Source organism: Cyprinus carpio, chromosome A24, assembly GCF_018340385.1.
Source record: "Cyprinus carpio isolate SPL01 chromosome A24, ASM1834038v1, whole genome shotgun sequence".
Taxonomy (NCBI): Eukaryota; Metazoa; Chordata; class Actinopteri; order Cypriniformes; family Cyprinidae; genus Cyprinus; species Cyprinus carpio.
This window is the reverse complement of record NC_056595.1, coordinates 11,455,169-11,471,669: the sequence shown is the minus strand read 5'-3', so window position 1 is coordinate 11,471,669 and position 16,501 is coordinate 11,455,169. Positions and strand designations below refer to the sequence as shown.

Below are 16,501 nucleotides of genomic sequence, written 5' to 3'. Positions count from 1 at the left end.
ATATATATAAGATTTAGATTTTTAATTGCATTGCTAGAGCAATTGTTATTGTATTTAACATGCCCAATCAAGGTCTTCAGGATCACTTGTAAAGTCACAGGCCAGGTATTGTTCAAAACATCCACTAGGGGGTAGAATTTCCATAAAGAGAAATCATAAACATGCAATCCAACCTTTTGAAATTTAGTTATCTTATGTGTGTTGTCACGCTATTGGTAGTTGTCCCAATAAAAAACAAACAAACAAAAACTTTCCTTAAAAGATGCAAATACAAATTAAAGACTCATTTTTAAACATGTTCCAGTTTTTAATAAAACAGATATATTTTTTGTTATTTAACAGTTGTAAGGCATCATGCATGAAAAAGGCATACAAAAGCATATGTACCTCCTTCCTAAAATAAAAGGTTGAATTACACTGTGCAGATTACAAATATAATTCTTTACAAATATATGGAAGAGCTGACAGTCAATCCAAATAAAAAGATCTTATGGCAAAACACAAATTGCTCTCACAGTATTTCATTGTAAACATGAATTCAGCCACAAAAAGAAACATTAGTTCATGCTTTGACATTAAGGAGGTTTATCAGAAAGCATGCAACTGAGACGTAATATGATTTTCACAATGTCAACATTCCTTAAACACAGACAGAATGATATTCCATAATTCTTTCAATAATAATAGTTAAGATAATAAAGAAATATGACATGACTACTAACAGACAGATGGAATGAAGAGTCATAAAGATCCCGTCCCGTGTTGTCCTGTAGAGGGTAGTGTTGACTAGTCTCTGCTACAGACTGCATGAGGAGGGACATTTGTTGTTTGGCACAGGAGAGTGCAGGCGTGCTTGTGTTGTGCTATACCACGTTGAAGACCATTGAGAGATACTGTTCATATGACACCTGGATCCATCCGTCCTGATCCGTGTCATACCGCCGGAAGACGTCAGTTAACCTCTGTTCAAATTCAAATATACACAATCAGTATAAGGTGAACATCAATTTTCATTACAAAACTTCTTCAAGCTTCAAAAAGACATAAAAACACCATGAAAGTATAAATAAGTGGTCTATATGAGTCAAGAGCGCAATATATTCTAATGAAGTCCAATGACATTTATGTTAGGAACAGGCCAACATTTAGGTTTATTCACTGATAATCTTCACCTCCAGTAAACCGAACCACTGTAACTGGATCATTTCATCAGTGAGCTGAATTCAAGAACCATTCATGAACAAATGTGACCTGTAAATTAATTTGACCCCCAAACACTTTTTGTATTATGCACAAAGGTTTTTTCAGTTCGCAGTAGTGCTATCAAATAAGGGTGCTCCGATCAGGATTTTTTGGGCCAATCACCGAACGTTGATCACAGGAAGCAGTATCTGCCGATAACGATCACAGATAGCAATCTTTTTGAAGCCTTGATTTTTTATCATGTAGAATTATTTATAGTGATACTCCAGTCAGGATTTTACAGACATTCATTCAGGGCCTGAATTTCATTTTTAAAAAGGGGGGGAATTCCCCTATTAGGTGATTCTTGTGGGATGGGGGGATTTTTTAATTTGAGGGGGGGCATTGTTTTTTTTTTGTTTTTTTTCAAAAGTATATAATTATCTCACCTAAATGTTTGATCGTGCAGTGCATTTTTGTTTTTATAATAGGGCAAGCCTACTCCGTTTGCAGTCCATTTGCAGTCCCTGTGCAGTATGTAAGTGGTACAGAAGCAGCACGGACACATATTCTGCATTCACACAGGAGTCTGCTACTGATCCGTGGCTGTTTACCACAAACACAACATTTATCCACTTTGATTTCAAATCCAAACGTTGTTACTGAAAATGCTTTAAGAGCGTTGTGATTCTCTTTTTACTCAGTATGGTAATACAATCTTACTGTCAAACGATTAATCGCAATTAATTGCACCCATAAAAAAAAGTTTTTGTTTACATGTGTACTGTGTATATTTATTATGTATATATAAATACACACACATGTATATATTTAAGAAAAATGTTTTGTTTATATCTAAATATTTATATATATAATATATGAATACAAATAAACATATACATGTAAATATTTTTAAAATATATACATGTATGTTTGTGTATTTATATATACATAAATATACACAGTACACAAATATATTATGTAAACCAAAACTTTTATTTTGGATGCAATTAATCATTTGACAGCACTATTTCGCAGTAGAAACACAGTAATAATGATAACTATATGTTTCTGGGTACAAGCGACTGAAAATGATGGAGCAGGTTAAAAATCATTTAGACTAGTTGTCAAATAGATCAACCGATTCATTGAAAATATCTAAATCAAAAGAACTATTTCACAAATATCTTGGTTTTAAGATTCCAAGTAGACATTAAACATTAAATACAGGAGTAAATGGGATCTAAAACGTTTTGCACTTGTTTACTTTCAACCACTTTAAGTGTTAGCCCAAAATGCTTTTGACCAGATTGCTTTTGTAAAGTAGATGCACATGTGGTAGAATGTGTTCAAACAGACACAAAAGACCATAAAGGTCTTGCATGACCACTTGTGATTAGATCTTTGAAAACGCATCTTATACCTGGTGTAAACAGAGCCATGGCGAATGTCAAGAGTTGCAGCAAATAACAACAAACTCTTAGTTTGTTGCTCACACAAAGCTATTGAATGTTTTCAGAAGACTATGAATGTAGTGCACGACTCACATATATCACTTATGATATATTTAAGGTTTGATTTTTTGTCATTTTTTTGAACTAGACAGCCCCAGTATTTGCTTTCTTTATATTAAAAAGTGTGGCCAGGACATTCTTCGAAAATGCTCCTTTTGTGTTCCACATAAGAAAGAAAATTATAGGATTGGAACAACATGAGGGAGTGTAAATACTGACAGCATTTTCGTTTCTGGGTGAACTATCCCTTAAAAAAAAATTTTGCAAATGTTGCATATAACACAGATCATTACCTGTAGTACAATACAGCACTGAATGAAGTCATCAAAAGCCACTTGGCCCCTTTTCTGCCGGTCAAATTTCTCTATCAGTGTGTTGTAGAACTGATCTGAAAGACGATAACCTGTGCAAAAGGAGAAGCATTTGAATTTCAGTGTTTTCCTCAAGGGTGACATTAATAATTTTCCATCAGTGGTTCCATCAGTTTATTTGTCCTTCCTCTTATTGGTTTTGCCCCTGCCTCTCATTCCTACAGGATTTTCTTTAAACACCTCTACAAACGCATCTATCACCTCCGGCTTTCCATTTATAGCAGTCAATAAGTAAGCATTACGAACTCACCAAAGCCGGTGAGAGCCTGTTTGAGCTCGTTCTTGTCGATAAACCCTGAGTTGTCTCTGTCGTAGGTGCGGAAGATGTTCTGCCAGTCTGTGATGTACTTCCAAACGCCGGCAAATTCATTGAAGTTAACCCCGCCTTTCTTCTCCCGATCAAACATAGCTGAAAAGAAAGAATTGTGGGAACATTTGGTCACATTTAGACATTTTATTGATGCTTGGATTTATTGTATTACTTAGAATTATTAAGTGACTGGTGAAGCTATTTTCTATCAAAAACATGTATTATGTTTACAAAGTACTGTACATTCATAAAATTTTGCCCTGGATTTGAAAAGATTGAGCGCAAGACAGAATCACAAAAACTGTTTGAGATGGACAAAAAAAAAAATGTGAAAATGTATTCAAGAAAGATCACAGTTGAACATGTGTATCCACTTGAAATGAGCTGAAAGTGATCACCTTATTGTGGAGTTAGGAATCATTACACACAGTCAATTATTATTGACTAACTTTCTCTAGAAAAGCTCTGTCGATTTCTGTTGTTTAAGACAAAAACCTTCCACTTTCTGAGCTACTTTCAAGGCAGATGACAGCTACATTCTTCCAGTTTGAGCTGAAACAACTGAACCTTTCTTAGCTAAGTGTGCTAATAGGAAACACTGCAGGTTGTCATGGAGCTCACAAACAAACAGAGGATTGAAAAACAGAAAAAGACAGCATGTCTATGGTTTTGTGAATCATAGAAAATAACAATACTCATTACTCACATATAATTGATCTGACAGTCACAGGGTTAAAAGGTGTCCATGTACCTGGGAATGAAACAAAAACAGATAACAATCAGTTTCCATATAAAACTAAATTATTAAAACAACAAAACAAAAGCTTGACTCCATATGCCATCAATCCTGTAAGTCAGATAAATTTATGTCATATTCCAGGTTAAGCCCAACATGAAATTACATTCACAAAGCATTTAATTTCTGCAGTGTGACATATATAAGAGAAATAAAATATTCAATGAAATAATGAAGGGCAGGAATTGAATTTATATATAAAATACATATAAAATGGTTATTTTTCATGTTTGTATCACTAAAAATAAATATTTTGCTAAAATTTTATTATATTAGGTAGATGTTTGCCAGTGTACTCTAGGTTTAAAGGACACCTATTATGCCCTTTTTTACAATATGTAAAATTAATCTTATGGCTCTCGTGAATGTGCCTGTGAAGTTTCAGCTCAAAATAGCATACAGATCATTTATAATAACATGTTGAAAAGTGTCATTTTTGGGGCGGGTCTAAAAAGTGCTGTTTCAGGGGTGTGTTCCCTTACATGAAAAAGAGCTGCAACTTCCCGGCAGACTCCAGAAGGGGGCGGAGCTTAGACGTCTCTGATTTGCATATGGCAGTAAACAGAGGAGAAGCAACATGAGCGAGAGTGAGCAGACCGGTATTCAGCCGTACATGTATGAACTGGACTCAGACTCAGAACAAAGAGAGACTACACCAGAAGAAACAATAATGCGAATGAACCAGAATGTCTCAGAATGATAGTTCGAATCTTTAATGTACTTGTATAGTTTTTCACAGCCCCTTTGTAAAGATGGATGCGACACCTAGAAAGTATGTGATACAGTTCACTAACGTTATGCGCTTTAATGAAACAACCTACACCAACAAATACTGTTATGATGATAAGATAAGCCACTCGACCACTCTGTCCTCTGTGGCTCAGTCGCAGGTAGACAATGAAGACTCTTGTGTTAAGTCTAACATCCTGAAACAGAGCAAGAGTGTTCCTTCCGGGACATTAGGTGCATTCACGCCATATCGTAATTACCGTGATTACAAGATACCAAGCGCTCACATCCTCGTAGAACTTGTAATTACAACTTGGGAACTGGAAATTTTGTAAGAGCTACAACTTGTACCTCCTGACCACCTCAGATTCATTAGGCGCTATGTTTAGGCAATGATAGTGCCTAGAGTCCAAGGGTGTGAACAGCTCCAAGCAGAACGTCACGTGTTCTCATCTCAGAATTACAGTAATTACGACGTGGCATCAATGCAGCAATTGCTTTCGACACAGCCAATCACACGCAGATGAAATGACAGACATGGCACAACACACTGAGAGCTGAGGGTATGGTAATATGCGCCTGTCAGTCAATACCGGTGGGCTGGGCTACCGAAATATGACATCATATTGTGGACAGGATCCAAACCACTCATTTTTGGAACCTTAAAAAAAAAAAAAGACTGGATGGATTTTTATCATTCTAAGATGGGTGTGTACGCACACTTCCAACACACATTTCTGTCCAAACAGTTTTTAAAAGTGGATTTTGCATAATAGGTGCTCTTTAAGGTTACAGTTTGGTTTGGTGTAGTGTTAGGCGCGTCTAATTTTGCCAAATTAGTGTTATTACTATAGTATACAGCTACATGTAACAAGTGTAACAAAGACCAAGTGTTTCCAAAACATTCTGCACCTTTCAAAAGCATGTGACATTTTGATAAAAGATTATGAACAAACTCTTAAGAATAACATGCACTGACTAATCGTACACACAGTAAAACCAGGAAAACTTCAATAGAGTCAATTTAGATTTCAGATCTTAGGATAGCCAGAGGTACCAACACAACTGTATAGTTCCTTTTTTTCCTTCTTTGTAACATGTTCCTCTGTTCACTCACTGGCTCCTTTGAGTCTGATTTATAATGCCTATAGGGAGTGGCATTATGGTCAGAACATGAGGTAGTAAGAAAGACATTTCAGGTACGCTTCAATAGACACCCTTCACTGACCTTGAGGAACACACTTTATAGTCTATATAGGTCATTCTCTTATTCCAGCTCAGTGAACCCTCCCTTTCTGCTTTGGCTGAAAGAACATTATCAATTGTTTGAACATGCTTATCTTAGCACCCCTACAACACACAGTGGGCATGCTGGGGGAAACAACACCAGAAGACACAGGACTGAAACGTACAGCTGAAAAATAAAGCCATTCTTCTTGGCAATGCTGAGTCATGACCTGACACACGCACAGAGCCACTATGAGAGAGAGGAAGGACTTGCACTGGTGAAGAACAATCAAGGAATAATCATGATGCTGCTCTAGCTGGTGGGACTGGGATAGTTGTAAACCGCTCAGGAAAGCAGGACGAACAGAATGGAAAAAATTATTGTAATGATTGTAATGTTTTTTTTAAAAAGGAGTGTGTTCCTGCCAAACACGACCACCAAGGTCACCCTGATCATATTAGATAGGCTAATGGAAATAGTGGGAATAACGTGGTGTCATCTCAGAAAGAGAATGGCTGCTAGTGGTAAGGAATGGAGAGGAGGTGGGTCTGAATTCAGGCACAAAGACGCCCCTATGTGCTGCACACTGGCTCCAGTCACGGCACTGCCTACTCCAGGAGGAATCATGGAAAAACGGCAACATTCACATCACTCCACTAGACAAGTACACAGCAGTCTGCCGCATACAACAACACTGCATATGTTAACACAAGGACTTCTTTTTATATCATAGTCGAGAGTCAAACACAGCTGATAAAACAGCATTTTATGTTATGAAATGAACCATGAAAAATACTATTTTTAAATTAATTTTTGCTACAGCTGCCAGCAGTAATTTATTACAAAATTTTTTTACTGGATGTACATTTTATCAGTCACAGGACTGTATTTTATATATACATACACACACACACACACACACACACACACACACACACACTACTGTTTAATAGTTTGGGTATGTTTTTTTTTTTAAGAAATTAATACTTTTATTCACTAAGGGCACATTAAATCGATCAAAAGTGACAGTAAAGACATTTGTTATAATAGCATTTATAATGTTCTTTTCAAATTTCTATTCATCAAAGAATTCTAAAAAAAGGGGTCAGTTTTAAGCAGGACAACTGTTTTCAATATTGATAATAATAAGAAATCTTTCCTTAGTAGCAAATCAGCATATTGGAATGGTTTCTGAAGGATCATGTGACACTGAAGACTGGAGTAATGACTGCTGAAAATTCAGCTTTTCCATCACTAGAATAAATTACATTATTTTAAATTATAATAATATTTCACAATATTAGTTTTACTGTATTTTTATTTTAAATTAAATAAAGCCTTGAACTTAAGAGATTTCTTTCTTTCATAAAGTCTCCATCTCTTCATGAAACTAAAAGGGCAAGACATTGTTTTTAGATTTTAATTTTAGCAGCCTAATGTGAGGAATTTTCTTCCTAAATGTCACCATGTCACCACATGGTGATCTGAAGAAAATGAATAAACTTCAGGGCTCTTGTATACAGTTCTGATAATATTTTTTTTTCTCCAAGGTCAAAATTGTTAGGATGTTTGAGTCACAACAGTTTAATTTGATGTTTGAGTTACAGACTGTTTAATTTGAATAGCTTATGTTGCTTACATCAGTGATGGTTTCATTTTCAGAATTCAGTTTAAACCATGTAATGCTGCATTTTTATATAAAGTTACCAGCCAACTAGTTTTGTTAAGCAACCGCCACTTGGTAAGTCTTACTTTAGGACTAGTAAGCTCAAAACACCCTAATCAAGTCTGATTATATGTACAGTTTAACATCTTTAACAACCTGAACTCTGACAGAATTAACACCACAAGCAACCCTGTAAACTACCCTAAAACTCTGCTTTCAGGCAGCAATCCACAGCTGAGAGAAATAAGTGAGTATTAGTGTAGTCCTACACTCTCAGAAAGAAGGTACAAAAGTTGTCACTGGGGCGGTACTTTTTCAAAAGGTACACTTTTGTACCTTTTAGGTACTAATATGTATACTTTAGGTACCAGTATGGACTCTTTAGGTGCAAAGGTGTGTCTTTTGAAAAGGTACCGCCCCAGTGACAGCTTTTGTACCTTTTTTCCTGAAAGTGTATAAAGCAAAGTCACAGCCACAGCTAAAAATGCATAACCTTTCCAAGGGCTGACAGCAAGTTTGAATGCTTTCATTTCCATTTATGCTTTTTGAGTATAAATTCACTATCCCCTGGTCACGGGAGTGAAATTATAATGCAACATGGCTGAAGTCAATGAATTGAATAGTTGTGACATAGTAAATCAGAGTTGCCCACTGCCACTGCTTCACTTACACAGAAATGACCTCTGATATAAATCTATGTGAACAGCAGTACTCCAGCAAACGCTTAGAGCAGCATCAGAGAAAATCAAGAGTGCATAAATATGTTGAGCCAGCTAAAGACAGAGCTGAGAGGAGAGCACTTTTACTGTAAAATAAAAATAAAATCAGACACCCTGAACCACAATAATTAGAGAGAGAGAGAGAGAGAGAGAGAGAGAGAGAGAGAGAGAGAGAGAGAGAGAGAGAGAGAGAGATCTTTTCTTGTTTTGTTTATGTATTATATAATCATAATCTGTTCTTTGTTCATGCAATGGTCAATGCTTTGGCAATAAAGCTCACTTGAATTGAATTGAATTGAATTGAATTGAATTGAATTGAATTGAATTGAATTGAATTGAGAGAGCAAGAGGGGGGAGATCTACGGGAAAATAACACTGAGTTGCTTATTATCAGCATCATATCTGCCATCCTGCTCTATAGATATAGTTTTCTGGGTATTTAAAAAGATTATGTATATAGATTTTAATGCACTTCTTCAAGTATAAGAGCTTAAACATATATTTTCAAAGCATTTTTGATTCAGCTTGGTAAATTCAATTAATTTACATGAATCAATTCAAACAACTAGCAAATTACTCTCAAACCATATTATGTGTGGAAGAAATGCCTTTATTACTTAAAGATTTTTACTGTTTTAGGTCTTACAATAAATATTTAGAATCTACTTGAATCTGTTTGGTCAAAATTATGATTTCTTTGAAGAAAATTGTGCTATTTCAAAAGAAATACAATAATATGGCGATATAAGGCTGAAAATTATTGAACGATACATATACTACAGATAGATATAGACATATTCAGCACATAAGACTCGAGGTCAGATGTCTGGGGCGATTGCTGTGTCCCTGGTGTGCATTCAGAGACTCAGGGCAGAGCAATGGACTTGAGCTTTGCTGAAAGCCTTGACCTGAGCACTGAACCTCAGGACGGCACCAGCCATACAAATTTGACTGCAACATATAATCATTGCTGTTAATAGTGTTCATCGTCTGTTTGATTATGTCTGAATTTAACTGATTAACTGAAATTTACCATACATTTCTGTCATATGTATATCAATTTGACAGTCACCACTGACAAGCTACTGCTAAATATGTTGTAGAAACTTAATTTTCTGTAAAGCTGCTTTGCAACACTTTGTATTGTGAAAAGTGCTATACAAATAAACTTCAACTGAACTGAATACACTTCATAACACATGACACGCAATGTCTGTTTTCAAACCTCTACAATACTAATGGTACACTTCTTCAAAATATCACAGGGTTACAATGTTACACAGCTGTATACTTCACAATGCTGTGCTGCTGAAAATTATAGACAATGATCTATGTGGTATAACACAGCATTGTACTGCAGCAGTGCTGACAGGAACAAGCATTGCAATCACTGAACCGTTCGGCTTAAACTCACACAGCCAGCTCTCAAGAATGATAAAAGAGTTTCCTGCTAATTCTGCACCTCATTGAGATGAGCACTACATCGGCCTTACTGCTTGGAGCAGATAACAGCTTTTGGCAGGAGCGAAAGAACTCGATCCACTTTGGCAGCAAGGCCATATGCTCATGAAGCAGAATAGGCTGAGGAAATATTTGACTAAGGGACATTCCATACGTAAGGTACAATGTGATGTCCCATTACTTCTTTTAAAGATCTACTAGACATGTCTGATAAACTATTATCAAACACAAAGTTAGCTTGGAATAAAAAGTAGCTAGTTTTGAATACTTCTACTGTCTGTACCCTCCCTTAAACCAGTGATTCTAGTCTGTTCTACCACAGACGTCACGCAATAGTATTTTAAATGTTTTCACTTTACAGAAAAACAAACATTCCTTAAAATTGTGACTTAAGAAATAGCATCATGGGGGATACATAAACTACTGTTCAAAAGTTTAGGGTGAATAAAACTTTCTTTGAAAGAAATTAATATTTTAAATAAGCAAGGGTGCATTCAATTGATCAAAAGTGAATTTTACAATAGTAAAGCCAGTTCACCCTGCACTGACATATACAGACAAACGCCAACAAACACATTGGTTGTGTTTTGTCGGATCAGTGTGTTACCCCTGTCGGCGCTGGTCGGTGATTATTTATCTTTGTTGACCGAACATTTCAAATCACCATTTTTGGGGTTTTGGAATTGGCCATCGGCATTGGTCTGCATCTTCTGGTTTGAATTGGCCTTTACTGTTATAGAGGTTTGAAAACAGACTTTGCATGCCACGTATTACAAAGTGTATGGCTGGTGGGGTCCTATGGTTCAGTGCTCACGTCAAGCCTTTCAGCACTGCTCAAGTCCATTGCTCTGTTCTGAGTCTCTGAATGCACACCAGGGACACAGCAATCGCCCCAGGCTGACCTCGACTCTTATGTGCTGAATATGTCTCTATATGTCTGCAGTATATGTATCATTCAATAATTTTCAGCAAGGATACATTAAATTGATCAAAGGAGGATCGAATCACCATTTTTTGGGTTTTGGATTAGTGGTGTACTGTAATCTATGTGTCTTTATATGTCTGCTGCATCTTCTGGTTTGAATTGGCCTTTACGATGTTTCTTTTTCAAATAAATGCTGCTCTTTTGAACTTTCTATTAATCAAAGAACACTGAAAAAAATTATCACAATTGAAGATCACAAACAAGCCTTTAGAAAATGAACTGAAAATAATAGTTCACATTATATTTTGCTTGACCTCGAGGTCAAACAACATAATTTCTTTACGGAAGAGGATTAGGGCCAAGCAATAATAAAAAAATAAAACCATCTCGAGATTAAAGTCATTATATTGCGAGATTAAACTCATTAAATTTCGAGAAAAAAAGTCGAAACACCATCTTGAGAATAAACTCATTAAATATCGATAATAAAGTCGTTGTGTTTCGAGATTAAACTCATTAAATTTCGAGAAAAAAAGTCGAAATACAATCTTTGAGAATAATAAACTCATTAAATATCGAGAATAAAGTCGTTGTGTTTCGAGAAAAAAAGTCAAAATACAATCTTGAGAATAAACTCATTACATTACACGCCATTAATGGCAATGCCGTACGGTTTTAATTTATCATAGCTGTCCAAGTGCCAGAGTGCATTTGGGTGAAGCCAGCGATAACCTTGCATTTGTCTGGTTGTCATTTCATGTTGGACAAAAGCTAGTAGCCTACATCGCGCAAATTGGACTGATTTTTTCTTCTAAAAAGACCTAGCCACTTGCAAATTCTCTTTAAAGTTTGTGTGCTAATTATTATTGTGTCATAATTAGCTAAAGTTGATAGTATTTCTTTGTTACTGAAAGAACGTCTAAAATATAGCTTGACTAAGTGATCCAACTCTGCCATGTCCTCGCAATGAACACTGATCCAATGCGTTATTCTCTACATTTCATTTCGACTTTTTTTCTCGAAACACAACGACTTTATTCTCGAAATTTTATGAGTCTATTCTCAAGATTGTATTTCGATTTTTTTTTTTAAATTTAACGAGTTTTTTTTCTTGAAAGCAAATTGGACTGATTTTGCAATTTAATGAGTTTATTCTCAAGATTGTATTTCGACTTTTTTTTCTCGAAATTTAACGAGTTTAATCTCGCAATATAATGACTTTAATCTCGAGATGGTTTTATTTTTTTTATTATTGCTTGGCCCTAATGCTCTTCCGTATTTCTTTCACTGATCATTTATTGAAAAAAAAAAAAATTTAAAACAATATTTTTGTCAGTGTCATTATTATTTTGTACCCTATACATGGAAAATGCACTGAAATTATCTGAAATAATCATATATACATAGTCATATATAAAATGGTATTATTGCTGATTATTGCTTGGTTTTTCACGAACAAGGAAATTTAGCAACAAAAATCAATGTGGGTATCTTTCATTAAGCAACAATATGGTGAACATCTTCCCTTGTGTGGGAACAAACTTTAAAGATCATCATCATATAAAATGTGATCACTGATAAAGGAAATATCTTTTTAGTGCAACAAAATTAAAGTATATTTTTGTGTGAAAATATCAGCGTGGCACATGTAAATTGTGTTAAATCATTTTGCCAAGAATATTAGTGTGGACAAAACCATTTGACAACTGTTACAGATAAACACTTACTGTGTGTACAAGAAACATGTTTTTCTGCTATAAAGAAACCTGGGTCCTTTTATTAATAGGCTCATATTCCAAAATTAAAGGTAATCAATGGAAACCCCACACAATATTTATACTTCAGTGCTTCTGGTGAATATTTATCTTTCAACTCCAGTAGGAATATGTTTACTGGTGACTAAAAAGTAACAAAAAGGGAAAATTAATGGGGAAAACATAAACATACCATTTGATAATGCCTGCTGAAGCTCTGTGTCTGATATTGCCCCGCTCCTGTCTTTATCTACCCTGGAGGAAACAGAAAAATGATTGATCATTTGCTAGCCAAATTAATGTAATTCATGTTAAAATCTTTTGTTTTATAGTGAATGACTAAAATACAATAACAGAGTCTAGAACTGTAATGAGACAAATAGGAAACCAAAACCATTTCAGGATGTGGGTCTCGTCAAAGGAAACTAAAAGTAAAAGCTTCAGAGAGAGCTTTCAGAGACTTCATAGACAGAGAAAAGCCTCAGAGATTTCATGTTTCAAATGTAATACTGTAAAAAGGTCCATTCATTTACATTTAAACAGTTTTCTTTTCCTTTGAGTTCACATATGGCACATTTTAGAAAAGTGTCTTGGGAAGCCAGCTGATTTGTTCTTCTATATCCTCACATATTCATTCATAGGTTCATTGGTGTTGTAAAGGCGCGGCCCCATGCTGATATTTTTTATGATTCCTTTCAGTCAAAGCATGTCAGCAATGACTTTAAAATAGAGAAAGTTTGTCTCACGCAGAGCAACTTGACTATTTCTGCTGTTGGGCGTGTCTTTTCCATTACACATATGCCATGAATCGTACAAAGGACACGTTTCCATTACAGGCCTTCTGAGCTGAATTTAAGGGAAGGTTGTTCCATGTTGAAATTACATATATTATTTGGTCTGTTTTGTAATAAAGAGATTATGGTTGAAAGGGATTGAGTTTTACAAAATCATGTGCTACATTATTATGAAATAAGCACGAAGCAATATGCCTTAGCACACCAACAAAACCCCTGTATTTCTAGGCAGCTGCTGAAAAAAAAAAAAAAACGGAGAAAAACAAGTGACAGGCTAGAGGGAGGCCTCCTCAATAATTTGGACACATAAACCTTGATAGAGAGTCTAGTCTAGGCCTTACCCACAGTAAACTGTGAAAGGGGTGTCTTGTTGGCTTGTTTTTCTAACAAGCCCCTCCCCAACCAGGCAATATTTGAACTCATTCACACAAGCAATTTTCAAACAACCTTCAATTTCACTCTTTATGTAGTGAATTCTGATAATAAGACATGGTTTGAGAATCGTTTGAACTAATTTATTAGCTGGACTGACTAAACCAGAACTTCCATTCAAGGAAAATATGATCAGGACACTTGGGTCACTTTTTCCTAAAAGGAAAGCGGAAAATATACAAGCAACCACATATAAGCAACCACTTACAGGTTATATAGGCTACACTAAAAGTAATCATAATCCAGCCATAATATGACAGTTCACCTAGCAGTTCCGTATCGTCATGGAAACTCTTAAGTAATAAACATACTCACTGATGACTCATATGTAATGTACAGCTCATATGACCAAGAATATTACAATATAACAGGAATTTGCTAGGTGGCGTTTACTGAGATGAATCTGTTTCTGCGTTTTGACGGCAGTGTAACGCTAGAAAGGGCGTTTATACGAGTTATTGAGCTCAAAACGAAAGCTGAACTACTTTTACTTGACAAGGCATCTTAAAAACGCAACGCGTGTGGCGCGAGACGATAACAACATAGCGACGTGACGTCCCGATACATTAGTATTTGTAACGTTACATAAACCAACAATAAAAAATATAAATATAGTGCAACTAGAACGCAAGAAGAACGCGTCCCGTGAGAACGGCCCTTAAGAGTCAATCCTCTGCAGTATTACATAATTCATTACTATGAGACGAGCAACTTAGTTAAACCAAAACAACTCACTCTCTGTTCACTTATATGCGTACAAAATAGCATCGCATGGCATTCGAAACTGTTAAAAACTACGCAAATGCGCATTCGAGCTCATCTCAGATAAATGCTAGGTTGAAACAGAAACTGAGTAACGTTAACTGTTTTGAATGGCGTAATAATTAAAGTCAGACGAGAAGAGTCTGCTATCAACCGAAAAGCAATCGAAAACGGCGGAAGTAACTACAAAATATTACAGATATTTAAGCTATACAATCCTCTACTGAAGTTCCCCAATGCATTTCGTATCTACTTGTACGTGACTTGCAAGAACAAGCTCTTTCCTGCTGCGCTTGTCAAATCGACAGGCGTTCAAATGCGGAATCGGTGGTCGTGCTTCACTCACCTCTGAAATATATTCCATAAAAAGCCCTGATCCGGCGGCGCGCTGTTATATTGAGGTGGTCTATACTGATTGTGGTAGGCCATATCCTCTGCTTGCCCCGCTAAACGATCAAATGCGCTCTACGAGCAGCGAAATCCAACTTGCTTAAATCTGACTCTAAAAAATTCTTCACGCAAAGGCGTAGCGTGAAACTCCCCACTTCCCATTGAAATTAGCAGACGTCACACGGGACCGCCCCCTTCGAACCCTCCCGGGGACTTTCGGCTGTTTTGATTGGCTCGTCTCCTGCCAGCTCGGACTGTTTGCGCTAAATGGGCGGGGCCAACAGTCTGACTAATGGAAAATGTGAACTGTTCTGAAATGAAATATTTGTGTTCGCCAGATTTTGACAGGATAAATGTGTCCCCCCCTCCACACAAATACCAAGAATATTCAAGGCCAAAGTGATAAATGTTATGACGTTTGTAGGGTAGCATAATTCATTAGACATTCGTATTGTCACACAAATAAATAAATTGTCATAATGTCATTTTAGACTATAAAACCTACGTTTTTAAAAATCTAAAATGGCTTTTTGATCTGAGTGCAACTGGTCATTTTTGTCATTTATATGCAGAAAAAAAATATTTGTAAATATTAAAATTATCTCCAGTCCCTCTGACCGTCAAATGTGTGTAGAGCCTAAAAACGCGCAAAGATGCTGTCTATGTAGGCAGCTCACTAGGCTTTGAGACGCAGGCGTCTTGTCATCTGTCAATCAATCCTCACTGAACCAATTGAAAAAGATCACCGTATTGATTTAGCGCTTGTCAAGGGAAATTCACATTATCTCGTCGTGTTTTGGACATAAGTAAAGTGTGACTAAAGGTTATCAGATTAGATTTTAAATTAGATATCGATTTAGTTGAGATTTGTGTAAAACCGAAAAAAAAATATGCTATCCCTTGTGCAAATAAAGTACACTTTAACATATTTTTAAAAAGAGTACTTATTATGGAAATACTATTCTTTTTAAAAGAAAATACTTAAGTGCAAACTGAATGCATTGTTTTTACACACCTAATTGAACATAATTTGCAATTAATGAAAATATAGTTTACATTTATATTATATACAGTTATCTGAACTTTTTTTGACCCACTCAAGTAGGACTTAAAGAATAGTTCACCATTAAAAAATGAAAATTCTATCATTTACTCACCCTCACATTGTTCCAAACCTGTATGACAGTGGAACACAAAAGAAGATGTTGGTAACCAAACAGTTATAATTCTCATCCCATTTTTTGACCATACAATGGAAGTCCGTGAGAACCAAAACTGTTTCTGTCTTTAAGGCATGACAAAATATTATTAAAAAATCAGGAGAAAATATTATTAAAACATGATGCGTTTTCTTTCCCCACGTGCTCCATGTGTTGTTTATGTCCTTATTTGGTCTTCCGGTTCCTGTTGTGTTTCCAGGTGTTCCCCATTTAGTTCTATTGACTCCAGGCGTGTCCCATTAGAGTCC

The 16,501-nt window shown here is 35.9% G+C and overlaps 1 protein-coding gene across 3 annotated transcripts; it reads right to left on the bottom strand.

The window, feature by feature from the left end:
• Positions 1 to 283: 283 nt before the first annotated feature.
• pdcd6 (programmed cell death 6) lies at positions 284 to 16,402 on the bottom strand. 3 transcript variants are annotated; one of them, XM_019117855.2, is made up of 6 exons: positions 16,191 to 16,402; positions 12,849 to 12,910; positions 4,084 to 4,128; positions 3,318 to 3,476; positions 2,990 to 3,099; positions 284 to 962 (listed from the first exon to the last, which is right to left on the bottom strand). In XM_019117855.2, exons 4-6 carry the CDS (start codon positions 3,472 to 3,474, stop codon positions 864 to 866), a joined length of 366 nt encoding a protein of 121 aa, XP_018973400.1. In that variant the 5' UTR covers positions 3,475 to 3,476; positions 4,084 to 4,128; positions 12,849 to 12,910; positions 16,191 to 16,402; the 3' UTR covers positions 284 to 863. The 3 variants fall into 3 exon arrangements, with proteins under 3 accessions (XP_018973400.1, XP_018973399.1, XP_042570116.1); XM_019117854.2 differs by lacking the exon at positions 16,191 to 16,402 and adding an exon at positions 14,990 to 15,185; XM_042714182.1 differs by lacking the exon at positions 16,191 to 16,402 and adding an exon at positions 4,656 to 4,713.
• Between the last annotated feature and the right edge of the window lie 99 nt (positions 16,403 to 16,501).

What these genes read in the sequence shown, in the direction of transcription:
- pdcd6 (XM_019117854.2), bottom strand. Translation starts at nt 15,072, where the DNA reads ATGGCCTACCACAATCAGTATAGACCACCTCAATATAACAGCGCGCCG. An exon ending in GACTGTCAGATCAATTATAT is followed by an intron (nt 3,477 to 4,083) that starts GTGAGTAATGAG and finishes CTTTCTTTTCAG; the next exon opens with CTATGTTTGATCGGGAGAAG. An exon ending in AGTGCTGTATTGTACTACAG is followed by an intron (nt 963 to 2,989) that starts GTAATGATCTGT and finishes GAATTTGAACAG; the next exon opens with AGGTTAACTGACGTCTTCCG.